Here is a 13,484-nt window from a genome sequence, read left to right on the forward strand (position 1 = left end):
GAATATGTCAGTCTGTAAAGTAAGTTTTCCATCACAGGATCACAAAACCACAGCAAAAAGCTTTAGTTTTCTCCCCATTTCCATTGGGGACAAAAGTGAACGAATGTGAACGGAATGCATCAGAACAAAAATCAAACCGTGGTCACTGACCAAAAACTCCTTTTAAGGGTCCTATCTATATGTTAAAACTTTAACCTTTATTTACTTTTAAAACAAAAATACTCAGAGAAGCCAATACTACAAGGTAATTTAAAAATATCAGGTTGCAGTTACGGGCAATAGCGCTATTACTCCAACTCCCCTGACGAAGCCGCATCGCGGCAAAACATGTTGGGTGGGGTAGTGACAATCTATAATTTTTAGACAGGTTGCAGTATAGGGAAAGATCCACAACCTGTAGGGTCACAATCATTGTCCAGCTCAATACATATTGTGAAAATGTTCGGAGGCAAACTGCCTGATCTCCCAGCGTGTGAGATGTGTGAATGAATGATGGCTGTCGCATAGGGATATAGGAATACATCATCTATTTACGATAGAAACTCCTATACTTAGGACCTATAGGGACACCAAACCATTCACCATTGAAAACACATCTGCTAACCTGCGGTGATACATGGCCACAGAGTATCCATGAGGTTAACCACCTCTTAAATAGAATGTAGAGCAAGCGACAGCGGCCCAAAAAGACATAAATTAACTGACTCAGCCCGTAACTGCAACCTGAGATTTTTAAATTACCTTGTAGTATTGGTTTCTGAGTATTTTTGTTTTAAAAGTAAATATTAAAGGTTAAAGTTTTAACATACAGATAGGAACCCTAAAAGGAGTTTTTGGTCAGGTGACCGTGGTTTGATTTTTGTTACAATCTCCTGAGGGCCCTATAGGGACAAATCTGGTTCTTTGAATGCATCAGAATGCACTGTTTTTTGTGCGTCCCTATGACGCACAAAACCCTACAAGCAGCGTTTTTGTGTGCGTAATGGGATAATAAGCAAGACTGATATGGCATGAAACACAATGTTAGGATCCATTCACACGTCCGCAAAATGGGTCTGCATGCAATTTGCGGACCGCAAAACAGTTGCTGTGTGAATGGACCCTAAGTCAATGGTGCCAGATACGTTTTTTAGATACGAAAAATAAATGTATCCGGCGCCCATTGACTTGCAATGTTTTTAGTGCTGGGTCTGTCTTGTTCATTTTGGAGATAATACAACCAGATCCATTCTGAACGGATGCAGACGGTTGTATTATTGACCAGATGTGTTTTTGCTGATCCCCTGATGGATCCAGCAAAAAAACGCACATGTGAAAGTAGCCTTAATCAGTTTTTTTTCTGAGATTGAGTGCAGTGCTTTAGCCTTTTCAATCAGGATTGCATCCATTTTACATCAGTTTTTTTCATGTGCATGAAGAAAAACTGAAGAATAACAATTCAGTATCTCCTGGCAGCCATTAGTGAAAAATTAATTGCTTCTGGATGCCTTCCATCTTCCACGCAGCCCAATTGATTTCTATGGGGCAAGGGCTGCATGAAAAACTGACCATATATAAAATAAGTTATTTTTTTTTTTTTTCCTTGAACACAAAGATCGGTGAAACACAGCGCTCATGTACACATACCTATTGAAATGAATGGGTCTGGATGCTGTCCGTTCGCAAAATGAAATGCATCCAGATGGAAAATGCGCATGTACGATGTGGCATGAAGGTGACATGTATGATTTAAAGGTTCACTTGATACAAGTTCTAGTGATTATGGAGGTCCTGATAAGCAATATGTAGCTATATCTATCCTATAAACTTGGCAAGGATCAAATCATGTTTTAGTATTAACAGAACCTGTTTCTTTAAACATTTGAAAATTTAAATCCGTCTGTTTCACTGCAGGCTCATTCATCTGTGGAAAGGGCTGGACTAATTAGTGGGGTGAGAATGAAGAAGATTCCATCAGATGAGGACTTCACAGCTCGTGGAGAGGCTCTCAAGAAAGCTTTAGAGGAAGACAAGGCAGAAGGTCGTGTACCAGTGTTTGTAAGTTTATTTCTTATTTCCAAATCTAAATAGCTATTACATCATAAAATTACATAATAAATTAATATAACTATGCACAGGATTATAAAATATTCAGTTCACATATGGATTTGAATTCTGGCTGTCCACATACTTATGGCCAGGTACATAAGCTTTTACTTATTTTTATTTGTATTGGACATGCCATATGTATACAGCTGGCAATATACCATACTAACTACTAATAAATGTTCACTAAAATAACATATAATGTATACAATAATTTTGATTATATCATTATTAGATCTAAGTAGCCTGTTTTAATACTCGTATTTAAAGGGGTTGTCCGGGTTCACAGCCGAACCTGGACATATCTCAATTTTCACCCCCATTTCATGCTCCAGTGTTCTTTGCCCTGTGCTGAATCATGTATGGAAAAGGCTTTTTTTTTTTTTTTTTTTTTTTGTGAGCTCGGTGACATCACTGCCACTAATGGGTGGTCTTTAACGCTGCCCTAGCCTGTAAAATGGCTAGGGAAGCGCAGAAGCCTGCCCATCAGTGCTGGTGACTTGACCAACACTGCTAGATGGAAGCCTCTGCTTAGCAGTGTAAATATAAACAAACCGCGCAGGGCAAGAGCATTGGAGCATGAAATGCTCATATCAGGGGGGCTGCCTGGGTGAAATTGTGGGTATGTCCGGGTTCAGCTCTGAACCTGGGCCAACCCCTTTAAGGACAATATGATACTCTTAAAACATGCAGATAAATGGTAGTTGTCACTGGTGATAGCAGCCAGAAGAGTGGGGGAGCAGTCCCCTAATGAATACAGAGGACTCACAACTATGATTCCTTTGTATTCTTTGGAAGGTAAACCCAGGCAACTGCTTTAAAATTAACTTTACAGTATAAACTGCCATTTCCCAAATGACAAACAATCCTTTGCTTGCAAGAGGGGCAGTTTGTCATAATTTAATAACCTCCTGTCAAAATTTTACATGGGAAATGCACTCAAAATGAATGTTTTGGACATAACATAAAGATATCAGTGGTTTTCCAAAATAACGGAGCACCCCAAGCCCTTTGAATACTAATGAATACCTGACACATTGGGGAGATTTGTGACTTTGTAATTGCCATTTGCGCAAACAATTTTGACAATAATGCAGTTTCTATGGCACTTTCAACACTTTCTGAAACTGGGGAAGTGGTGAGGGCTGCAGAAGCATAATTTATGCCAGTTTTCTGTTAAGAGCAGGCATAGATTTCATTCTAGGCATACAGACTGCTGGAGGAGGCACTCTATTTGTGAAGAGGTGTGTGCTCGCCTATTGTTTTGAAGGGCCCTTTGCTTGGCCTGCATCAGTTTTCCAGTGAAAGTAGTAGTAAATAGATTTGAAGGCTCCAAGGAGTACCACAGTCCCTATTCTTTAGAAAACAGTCTTGGTGGAAGCTTTATGTGAACTACTTTCATATATGTATGTAAGAAGATCAATTTCTTCCTTAAATTTAATGTGGCTAATTAAAGAACTTGAAATATCTAAATTCTAAAGATATTTTATTTATTTTTATCTCCAAGAGCCACTCATTACATAACTAGTCAAATTACGATGGTTTATAAAGCCACACACAGACTAGTAAAAATAGTCACTTAAACAAGGAGATAGTCAATTAATGTTGAGACAAAGCAAGGATCTTCAAGACTGTTGTGTTCCCCAAAGTCACATACATACTGTATTTTATAACTTTCCCATTGTTAAAGATGCCCTCAATCAGGGATAATTACGTTTGCTCTACTGCTCCAAATTAGTAGCAATTAGTGTTACTCGAGCATCGCAATGCTCGGCACATTGCAGTGTTTGACTGAATACTGCATGTGCTCAAGCATGATTCTAGTCTCCTCCCTGCATGTTGGCTGCTACGCTGCCAATAAATGTGCGGGTAAGTACTGCCACTCACTAATGTCGTAGCCATGTTGGTTACTGGCATTACAGTGATTGGCTGAGCAGAACGCGTCATCGGGTGCTATAAAGCACCCAATGACGCGTGGTTCGGCTCGGTCTTAGACAGGGAGAGCTGTGCTGTAGAAGGGACAAAGTGTAGGGAATTGAATTTTATTTTTTTGCTAGGCAGGGTTGGTGTTAGAGACCCAAAAGTCCTTTTAAAGACTATTGTATCTGGCAGCAATATATATTTTTAGTGCAACCTGCGCTAAATAGCTTGCAATTGTTTGGCCGCTGCAGACAGCGACATTATCTGCGCTACATCTCCTGTTTAACATGTGCACATACTAAAAATATCTAGCATCCAGTGTACTTTTTCCGTAGACTGTGTCCGCTGCGGACAGTGACATTACCTGCACTACAGCTCCTGTATAGCGTTTCCGCATCCCAAATATCTGACATTGACTGTAATTATTTTCTTAGCCGCTGGTGACAGCGACATTACCTGCGCTACATCTCCTCTATAACACTGGCACATCCTAAATATCTGACATTCAGTTTAATTTATTTGCGCATACACTTACAAAACATGCACTACTGTACGTGTGACATACTTGCAAGCATATATACCATTTAATATGCACAAGGCGAGCAGTAAGGGACTGAAGTGGCCGTGCTGCTGATGGTGCATGCAGAGGTCGTTGCCCTGGGTGCAGTGAAACTGTGCCTGCTGCCAGAGCACAAGAAACACTCCACAATACCTAGCTTCATGTCCCAGTTTGCAGGGCAGTGCAGGACACCACTCTGTCAGACCAGTGCAACCAGGTGGTCGGTTGGATTGCAGCAGAGAATACTTCCAGTCGGTTAAGAACCACCCTGTCTTTCACAAAGTCCAGTCTCAGTAGCCAAGAGTCAGGTCAACAGAATCCTCACCCTGATCCTCCTTCCTCCCTCCATGGAGTCTTGCCAAACAAGTGATCCCACACTCGGATTGTCCGAAGACTTCTTTTCATCGCCATTCCTTGATTTGGGCCTTTCACCAAGCCCGCTTGAAGAGGGACATGAGGAGATTTTGTGCCCTGATTCCCAAACTCTTGAGCATCCACAGTTACAAGAAGATGACGGTGGGGAACAGCAATTAGTGTTTTATGAGGTGGATGATGAGACACAGTTGCCAATAAGTCGATGGCAATTGGATTCTCGAGGTTGATGAGGATGAGACACAGTTGTCAATAAGTGAGGTTGTTAGGTCAACAAGTCAGGTGGATGACCAGAGTGAGAAAGTGGAAGAGGAGGTTGTGGACGATAAAATCACTGACCCAGCCTGGGAAGGTGGCAAGCAGAGTGAAGACAGCAGTACAGAGGGAGAGGGATCCGCAGCACTGCGACAGGCTGGAAGAGGCAGTGGGGTGGCAAAAGGGAGAAGGCAGGCCACACCAAACAGGCCTGCAACTGTTCCCCGGAGCACCCCCTTGTGGCAATCTCTCTTGCCAAGGGGTAGGTGTTCCAGTCTGGTGCTTTTTTTGAGGAAAGTGCGGACTATAAAAGAATTGTCATTTGCAACCTGTGCTGTACCAAAATGAGCAGGGACATGAACACTAGCAACCTCACCAGCATGATCGGCCACATGGCATCAAAGCACCCGGGGGGCTGAAGGCCTGGGTCCACAATCTGTGTCTGTGGGTCACACCACTGCCTGCTCTTCCTCGGTGTTGCGTGCTGGCCAATCCCCTGTCCAAGATGCAGGCCCAGATGCCTCCCGCCCTGCACCTGGACCTTCGCAAGCACAATCAGCTAGCATATCCACTTTTGTGTCCCAGCGCAGCGTACAGATGTCCATACCCCAGGCCTTTGAATGAAAGTGAAAATACCCACCAACAGGCCATAGCACTAAATGCGCACCTTTCCAAATTGCTGGCCCTGGAAATGTTGCCACTGAAGCTTTCCACTGCGAATTGGAGGAGCAGGAGACGGTTGCCTCTTCTACAGAAGGTAGTACCCACAGCAGGTTAATTCCATCTGTTCAGCGTGGATAGGCAGAGGATGAGGAGATTGAGTCAACCTCCTGATGAGGACAGCGAAGTCTTGTCTGTTAGGACTCTGGCACACATGGCTGACTTTGTTATGCTGCCTTTCCCGTGACCCTCGTGTTATACGCATTTTGGCCAACACAGATTACTGGTTGTTCACCCTTCTAAACCCCCGCTACAAAGAGAACTTATCTCATTCCTGTGGTGGAGAGGACTGCCAAAATGGTGCATTACCAGAAGCTCCTTGTGGAAAAAATTGCTCCAAAAATTTCCAGCTGGCAGCAGAGTACGTAGTTCCTTGAGCAACTGAGGGGAGACGAGGGAAACACACAGCAGTTCCAACAGAGGCGAGGAAACACTCTCCAAGGCCTGGGACAGTTTAATGACACCCCGCCAGCAACCTCACCCTGATGCGTGGCCTAGTGTCACAAGGAGAGAAGTTTTTGAAGATGGTGAAGGAGTACATAGCAGACCGTGTCAGTATCCTCAGTGATCCCTCTGTGCCCTACAACTATTGGGTGTCCAAGCTGGACATGTGGCACGAACTGTCGCTCTACGCCTTGGAGGTGCTGGCCTGCCCTGCCACCAGTGTTTTGTCAGAGCGGGTATTTAGCGCTGCTGGGGGCATAACTGATAAGTGCATCCACCTATCAACTGAAAATGCTGACAGGTTGACTATTATTAAAATGAACAAGGCCTGAATTGTCCCTGAATTGCCCCTGACTTCTCTACTCCACCAGGGGAAAGCGGCTGAACATAAAGGCATTTTAAATGTGGCTTTTATGGTGTATTGAATACACTGCATTCCCATGCACCACTAAAAAGGGTATATGGTTCAATCTTTTCTCGTCTTCATCCTCCATCATATCAACATGCTTATTAGGCTACCCTTGCTCCTAATGTTTGAGGGTCAGCTCAGCAGCAGGGCATCGCCCATAATTTTTTCCATGGTCAGATCACCGGTAGGCCCTCGACCCTAATGTTTTAATGGTCAGCTCAGCAGCAGACCCTCACCCCTAATGTTTTTGAGGGTCACCAGCAGGCCATCAATCAGGGTGTAGGATGCCCTGTTTGTGTAATAAAGGGTGTATTGGAGTGCCGGTTCCTTGTAATTTTTGGCAGCCCTTTCACTTGGTGCATAGGCTTTGTGTAGGATTCCCACTACCTGAACTACCACCATGTGAATGAGGCCCTCCTTTGTGATATACAGGTTGTATTGGAGTGCCTCTTCCTTGTAATTTTTGTCAGCACTTGCGCTTTATATACAAGTAAATATACAGGAAAGAATATTTCCTAACAATTTTTCCTCTAAAATCTATTTTATCTTCGGTTTGGTGCATCTGTAAAAGTGGCGTACTACTCAGACAACATCGTTCCCAGCAGCGACCTGGGAATCCAAGATGCATCCAGACATCCTCCCTATGCTGTTCCTGAACCATTTCAGTGGTGTTTCCATCAATTTCTGACCTTTTCATGTGAACCATACACCCTCCCCTCTTCAGAGCAGGGGGTGCCTGGTTTAATGCTCGGGTTCTCCCATTGACTTCCATTGTGTTCGGTAGAGCACCCGAGCATCCTGAGGTGTTCTACCTAAGCACTTTGGTGCTCAATCAACACTAGTAGTAATCCTAGAATAAGTGCAAGCGCCATCTTGTAATGGCTTCATACTAACAGCAGCACAGCATACCTCATGACACATCAGGGAGGAGGGTCCTCTTGGATTAGGTGAGGTCTGTGATTTCAGTCCCAACTTGAGCGAATAGGGTGTTGTCTGAGAGCTGGAGGGTATAGGGCCATCTTAGTTGATCAAGAATGATATCCATATCTCCATCTCCATCACCATGCATCTTCAACATTCAAATAACTTCAAAACAGACTGGATAAAAATCAATGTACTCTATTACGTTTCATGCATCTTACACCCAATAGATGTTACATTATTAAAATCTCACTTGGTGTTTTGCAGTTATGTGCCACCTTGGGAACAACATCATCATGTGCTTTTGACAACCTAATGGAACTAGGGCCTATTTGTAAGTATCAAGACAAATGGATTACTACATTTTGGTGGGAACTTATTAAGCACTGCAGAATTCTGTCTCTAAAACGTTGTAGATTAGGGCTTTTGTAATCTGTTATGCTTATTTGTGGAAATATATGCAACTTTTTTGATTTTACATTACTCTTGCCACTTTTAAAAAATCAGGCCTGATTAGCTATGTTAATTGGGTGTATGACAGATTTGGGCAATAAAAGTCGTACAAATGTTGCAGTCTTACTCCAGTAGGGGGGTGGCATAAAATCTGGAGTAATATATCTAGACCTATGTAATGAGGGGCCAAATGTATGCAACAGTGAGGGACACTTATCCAAACTGATGTACCCATTTATTTATTTATTTTAACCACCATTTCAAGGAAAATAGATTGTTACCACGAGGAAATTCTGCTTCATGGAAAATTACATTTTCCCTGAAATTCAGATCGAAGTGCGTTTCAGATACTTTGATTTGTTTATTCCTACACTGACCAAAAATAAACGCAACACTTTCAGTTTTGCTCCCATTTTGCATGAGCTGAACGCAAAGATCTGAAACCTTTTCTACATACACAAGACCATTACACTCAAATATTGTTTATAAATCTGTGTTAGTGAGCACTTCTCCTTTGCCGAGATAATCCATCCCACCTCACAAGTGTAGCATATCAAGGTGCAGATTAGACATGAATATTGCACGGGTGTGCCTTAGATTGGCCACAATAAAAGGTCACTCTAAAATGTGCACAGTTTTGCCTTACTGAGGGGGGGGGGGGGGGGGGGTAATCTGGTGTGGCCACCATTTGCCTCACGCAGTGCAACACATCTCCGTCGCATAGTTGATCAGGTGGTTGTTTGTGGCCTGTGGAATGGTGTTCTTCTACCCTTCAATAGCTTTGCAAAGTTGCAGAATATTGGTAGGAACTGGAACACGCTGTCGTATACAATGATCCAAAGCATCTCAAACATGTCCAAAGGGTGATATGTCCGGTGAGTATGCCGGCAATGCAAGAACTGGGATGTTTTTGGCTTCCAGAATTGTGTACAGATCTGTGCATTATCATGCTGCAACATGACGTGATGGTTGTGGATGAATGGCACAACAATGGGCCTCAGGATCTCGTCACTGTATCTGTGCATTCAAAATTCCATCAATAAAAGGCACCTGTGTTCGTTAACCATAACATACGCCTGCCCATACCATAAGCCCACCACCACCATGGGCCACTCAATCCCCAACGTTGACGTCAGCAAACCGCTCACACCCGCTGTCTGCCATCTGCCCTGAACAGTGAAAACCGGGACTTAGCCGTGAACAGAATGCCTCTCCAACGTGTCAGATGCCATCGAATGTGAGCATTTGCCCACTCAAGTCTGTTACGATGACTAACTGCAGTCAGGTCCAGACCCTGATGAGGATGACTAGCATGCAGATGAGCTTCCCTAAGACTGTTTCTGACAGCTTGTGCAGAAATTCTTTGGCTATGCAAACCGATTGTTGCTGCAGCTGTCCGGGTGGCTGATCTCAGACGATCATGGAGGTGAACATGCTGGATGTGGAATTCCTGGGCTGGTGTGGTTACATGTGGTCTGCGGTTGAGGCCGGTTGAATCTACTGCCAAATTCTCTGAAACTTCTTTTGGAGACTGCTTATGGTAGAGTAGAGAAATGAACATTCGTTGCACAGGCAACAGCTCTGGTAGACATTCCTGCAGTCATCATGCTAATTGCACGCTCCCTCATTTGTGGCATTGTGCTGTGTAATCAAACTGCACATTTCAGAGTGTCCTTCTATTGTGGGCAATCTAAGGCACACCTGTGCAATATTCATGCTGTGTAATCAGCACCTTGATATGCCACACCTCTGAGGTGGCATGGATAATCTCGGCAAAGAAGTGCTCACTAACAGATTTAGACAGATTTGTGAACAATATTTGAGTAATGGGTTTTTTGTGTCTGTAGAAAATGTTTCAGATCTTTGAGTTCAGCTCATGCATGATGGAAGCAAAACCGAAAGTGGTGTTTTGGTCAGTGTAGTTATAATAAACCCCAGGGCCTTGTCCCATTTTCTTGATGCTGGAAAATCACAGAAAACCATATAAAGTAACAAATTATGGTGCACATATGGCGTACACCATTATGTGCCCTTTTTTATTTTTTTTTTATTTTTTTACGATGGGTAGAAATAGGTGGTAGATTTATCATCCACCATTAGTCAAGTTGATAAATCTGGTGGAGTTTAACCCTTTCCTGACATCAGCTGTAGATGTATAACTGGTGTGTCCTTAAAGATGGTGTCCACTCAGGAGCTGATTGGATGTCCTATCTGGAGGCTGCCTGAGGTTTCTATAGCAGACACCTACCGGGAGAATCTAATTGTAGATTTTTTTTAACTGCTGACTTTTTACCCTACAGATGCTGTGGTCAATTGCCACCATGGCATCTGAGCGCTCATTTACAGATCACAGGGGCCCTTTGGTTGCCATGGTACATAGGCCTGTCACCGTTAAGTACCTAATAAGCCCTGTCTAAGGCAGTGCTTAATAGAAACACAGCGATTTTTTTTTTTTTTTTTTTTTTTTTTTTTTTTTTTCCCCATATACAGCAATAGGAACTCGGCTCATCACTGCAGTCTAAGGAAATTAGCTATTAGTCTATGGTATAGTATAATCCAGTTATCAACAACCCCAAGCATTCCTAGAAATAAAAAAAAATAAAAATAAAAATTGCCCACTTTCTCCATTTTACAGATAAAAATAAAAATATTTATCGCATATGGTGATCAGAGTAAGGCCTCATTCACACATACGTGGATTTTCAGACCCCGGTCCATGAAAACCCTTCCTGCTGAGTGCATGATATCATTGGTTGCTATGATGCCGTGCACTTTCCTGCCGCCGTTGCTGTACAGTAATACACTCATATAGATCATACAAATGTTACTGTACGGCGGCATTAAGCGCACGACATCATAGCAACCAATGACTCCGTGTGCTTGTGCACTCAGCAGGACGGCAGGCTGGGTTTTCACGGACCATGGTCTGTGAAAATCCACGTGTGTGAATGAGGCCTAACAAAAAAGTCTGAATCGCCATATTTTCCTCCCCCCTACCCAATGACAGCACCACAGAGAGGATCTGCCCCCAGGGACAGGAAACCTACAGAATAAAAAGGTGGTGCCTCTCTACCCCTTCAGTGGTTTCCTGTCCCTGGAGTAGAAGACCTGCAGTTTTTCTTCCGGGTATTTACCGTTGGTCTGTTATCCTAGGGGGTCCCTAGAGGGCTGACTGTATCCTGCCGGGGTCCATCGTGCTGTGGTTGCAGGCTGACGGGACCCTAGGATCCGGGGGGCTCCTCTGGGTCTTGCAGCAGGCGCATGGGCATCCTTCTGTGGAAGTTTTGCCACACGATATGAGGCTTTCTCAGAAGCCGGGCGGCTGGCGGTGGGCATCCTTTCATGGAGGCTTTGCCACGCTGCCTCTTTCTCTTTCTCTTTTTCTCTCTCGCCAGTGACCGTGGAAGCAGGGAGTGACTTGAAGGATATTCATGTTTTTGACCCTAAAGCAGGTTTACTTTGCTGTTACCAGCTAGGATGGAAAAAGAAAAGACTCAGAGAGATGGTAGCACCTGTTCCGGTACTTGGGACAGAGTTGTTTTTTTTTTTTTTTTTTTTTTTTTTTTTTTTGGGGTGAGTGAGATGACGACTGTCTTTTCTAATTATAGTTCTTTGTATTTTTTAAGAAAATTCTGGCTAAAAGAAAAAATAAATGTGCCATATGTAAAACAGCTCTTTCGTCGTCTTATGACAAAAAGCTGTGTCAACGCTGTATTGACAAGACTGTTTCGGATGAATCCCCATCCCTCCTAGAAAATATTAAAACGCTAATTAAGATGGAAGTGAAACGTACGTTAAAACCCCTAAGAAGCTTAATGTGAAGGAAAGGGTTAACCTATCCTATGACAATTCTTCTGGCGACAGTGACTTCCCCCTTTCCTCAGATTCTTCCTCAGAGGATGAAATTATAGGAAGATCCTTTCTTCCTCCTGAAGACAATGACACTGTTAAGTTATAAGATCCACTATAAATATTGGAGGATAAGTCAGTAGCGGACTGTTTGTTTGAAGGATTGCAGGAAAAAAGGGTAGATGCTTCCCTGTGCATAATAGCATTATTTATCTGATTCAAAGGGAATGGGAAAAAAACCATGTAGAAGGGTTTTTAGTTTAAAAACCTTTGAATGTAAATACCCTTTTGAGGATGAGCCTTCGCCTTCTTGGGGCAAGGTTCCCAAAATAGACGTTGCCATTTCCAAGGTTTCTAAAAGGTCTTCTCTCTTTGAGGATATGGGTGTTCTTAAGGACCCTTTGGATAAGAAGGCAGAGTCCTTCCTGAAGGGTGCTTGAGAGGCATCAACTTCTTCTTTTCATCCTAACATAGCGGCCACGGTAACAGCTAGAACCTTAGCCTTTTGGCTGCAGCAATTAGAAATCCTGTAAAGAGGGGTGTCCTAGGGAGCAGATTTTATCTTCCCTGCCCACATTACAGAAGGCAGCTGACTTTTTGGCAAATGCCTCTGTAGATGCGGTCAAACTTGGCGCTCAGACTGCATCTTTTGCTAACTCTGCTCGTAGAGCACTTTGGCTTAAGAACTGGAGTGGAGGAGATGTAGCTTCCAAACATAAGTTATGTGGTATTCCTGTCGGGGTAAATTTCTCTTTGGCCCTGATTTAGATAATTTGTTAGAAAAGGTGGCGGTATTCCCCCCTGAAATCCTTCAGGATTTTCTTCTTTCAGGCCCAGTAGGTCCTTTTGCCCCTTAGGGGGTAATTCGGGGAGCAGACAGTTTAGGGTTAAAGACCAGAAATTTTAGGTCCAGAAATCTGGCCGGGAAAGGGTTGCTCTTTGGAAACTCTTCCTCTTCAAATAAGTCGCAACAATGATGCCAACCCAAAGGCTGGAGGAAGACTAAGATTTTTTACCCTCCGCACAGGAAAAGGTAGCTGGCCCATGGCTTTTTCGTCACGGTCTAAAACCAGATTTTCGTACCTTGCCACCTCAAAGATTTATTATTACAAAAAGTGTGCTGTAAAAGGGTCCTTCCCTATAATAAAAAATTCGAGAACTAATGGAGAAGGAAGTCTTAATTCCTGTGCCTCAAAAAGAACAATCAAAAGGTTATTTCTCCATGCTTTTTCTAGTTCCAAAGCCAGGTGGCTCCTTCAGAACCATCAATCTGAGGGCTTTAAACAAGTTTCTAGTATTCAAAAAATTCAAGATGGAAACAATGAAAACTGCTGTGCAGCTCCTGTTTCCACATTGTTTCATGGCCGTAATTGATTTGAAAGATGCCCATTTCCACATCCCAATGCACCTGGAGTTCCAGAAGTTTCTCAGAGTTGCAGTCCTTATGGAGGGTCAGCTACAGCAGTTCCAATTTCAGGCTTTGGCCTGTCTATGGCA

At 43.3% G+C, this 13,484-nt stretch overlaps 1 protein-coding gene across 1 annotated transcript in view; it reads left to right on the forward strand.

Moving 5' to 3' along the window:
* LOC121001140 (aromatic-L-amino-acid decarboxylase-like) overlaps positions 1-13,484 on the forward strand; it is a 184,319-nt gene that overhangs the window by 31,002 nt on the left and 139,833 nt on the right. Inside the window, exons 5-6 of the mRNA XM_040432075.1 lie at positions 1,894-2,037; positions 7,953-8,019. Of these exons, the coding sequence (XP_040288009.1) occupies positions 1,894-2,037; positions 7,953-8,019 (211 nt within the window). The remainder of the gene's footprint in view (positions 1-1,893; positions 2,038-7,952; positions 8,020-13,484) is intronic.

This window comes from Bufo bufo, chromosome 5 (assembly GCF_905171765.1).
Source record: "Bufo bufo chromosome 5, aBufBuf1.1, whole genome shotgun sequence".
Taxonomy (NCBI): Eukaryota; Metazoa; Chordata; class Amphibia; order Anura; family Bufonidae; genus Bufo; species Bufo bufo.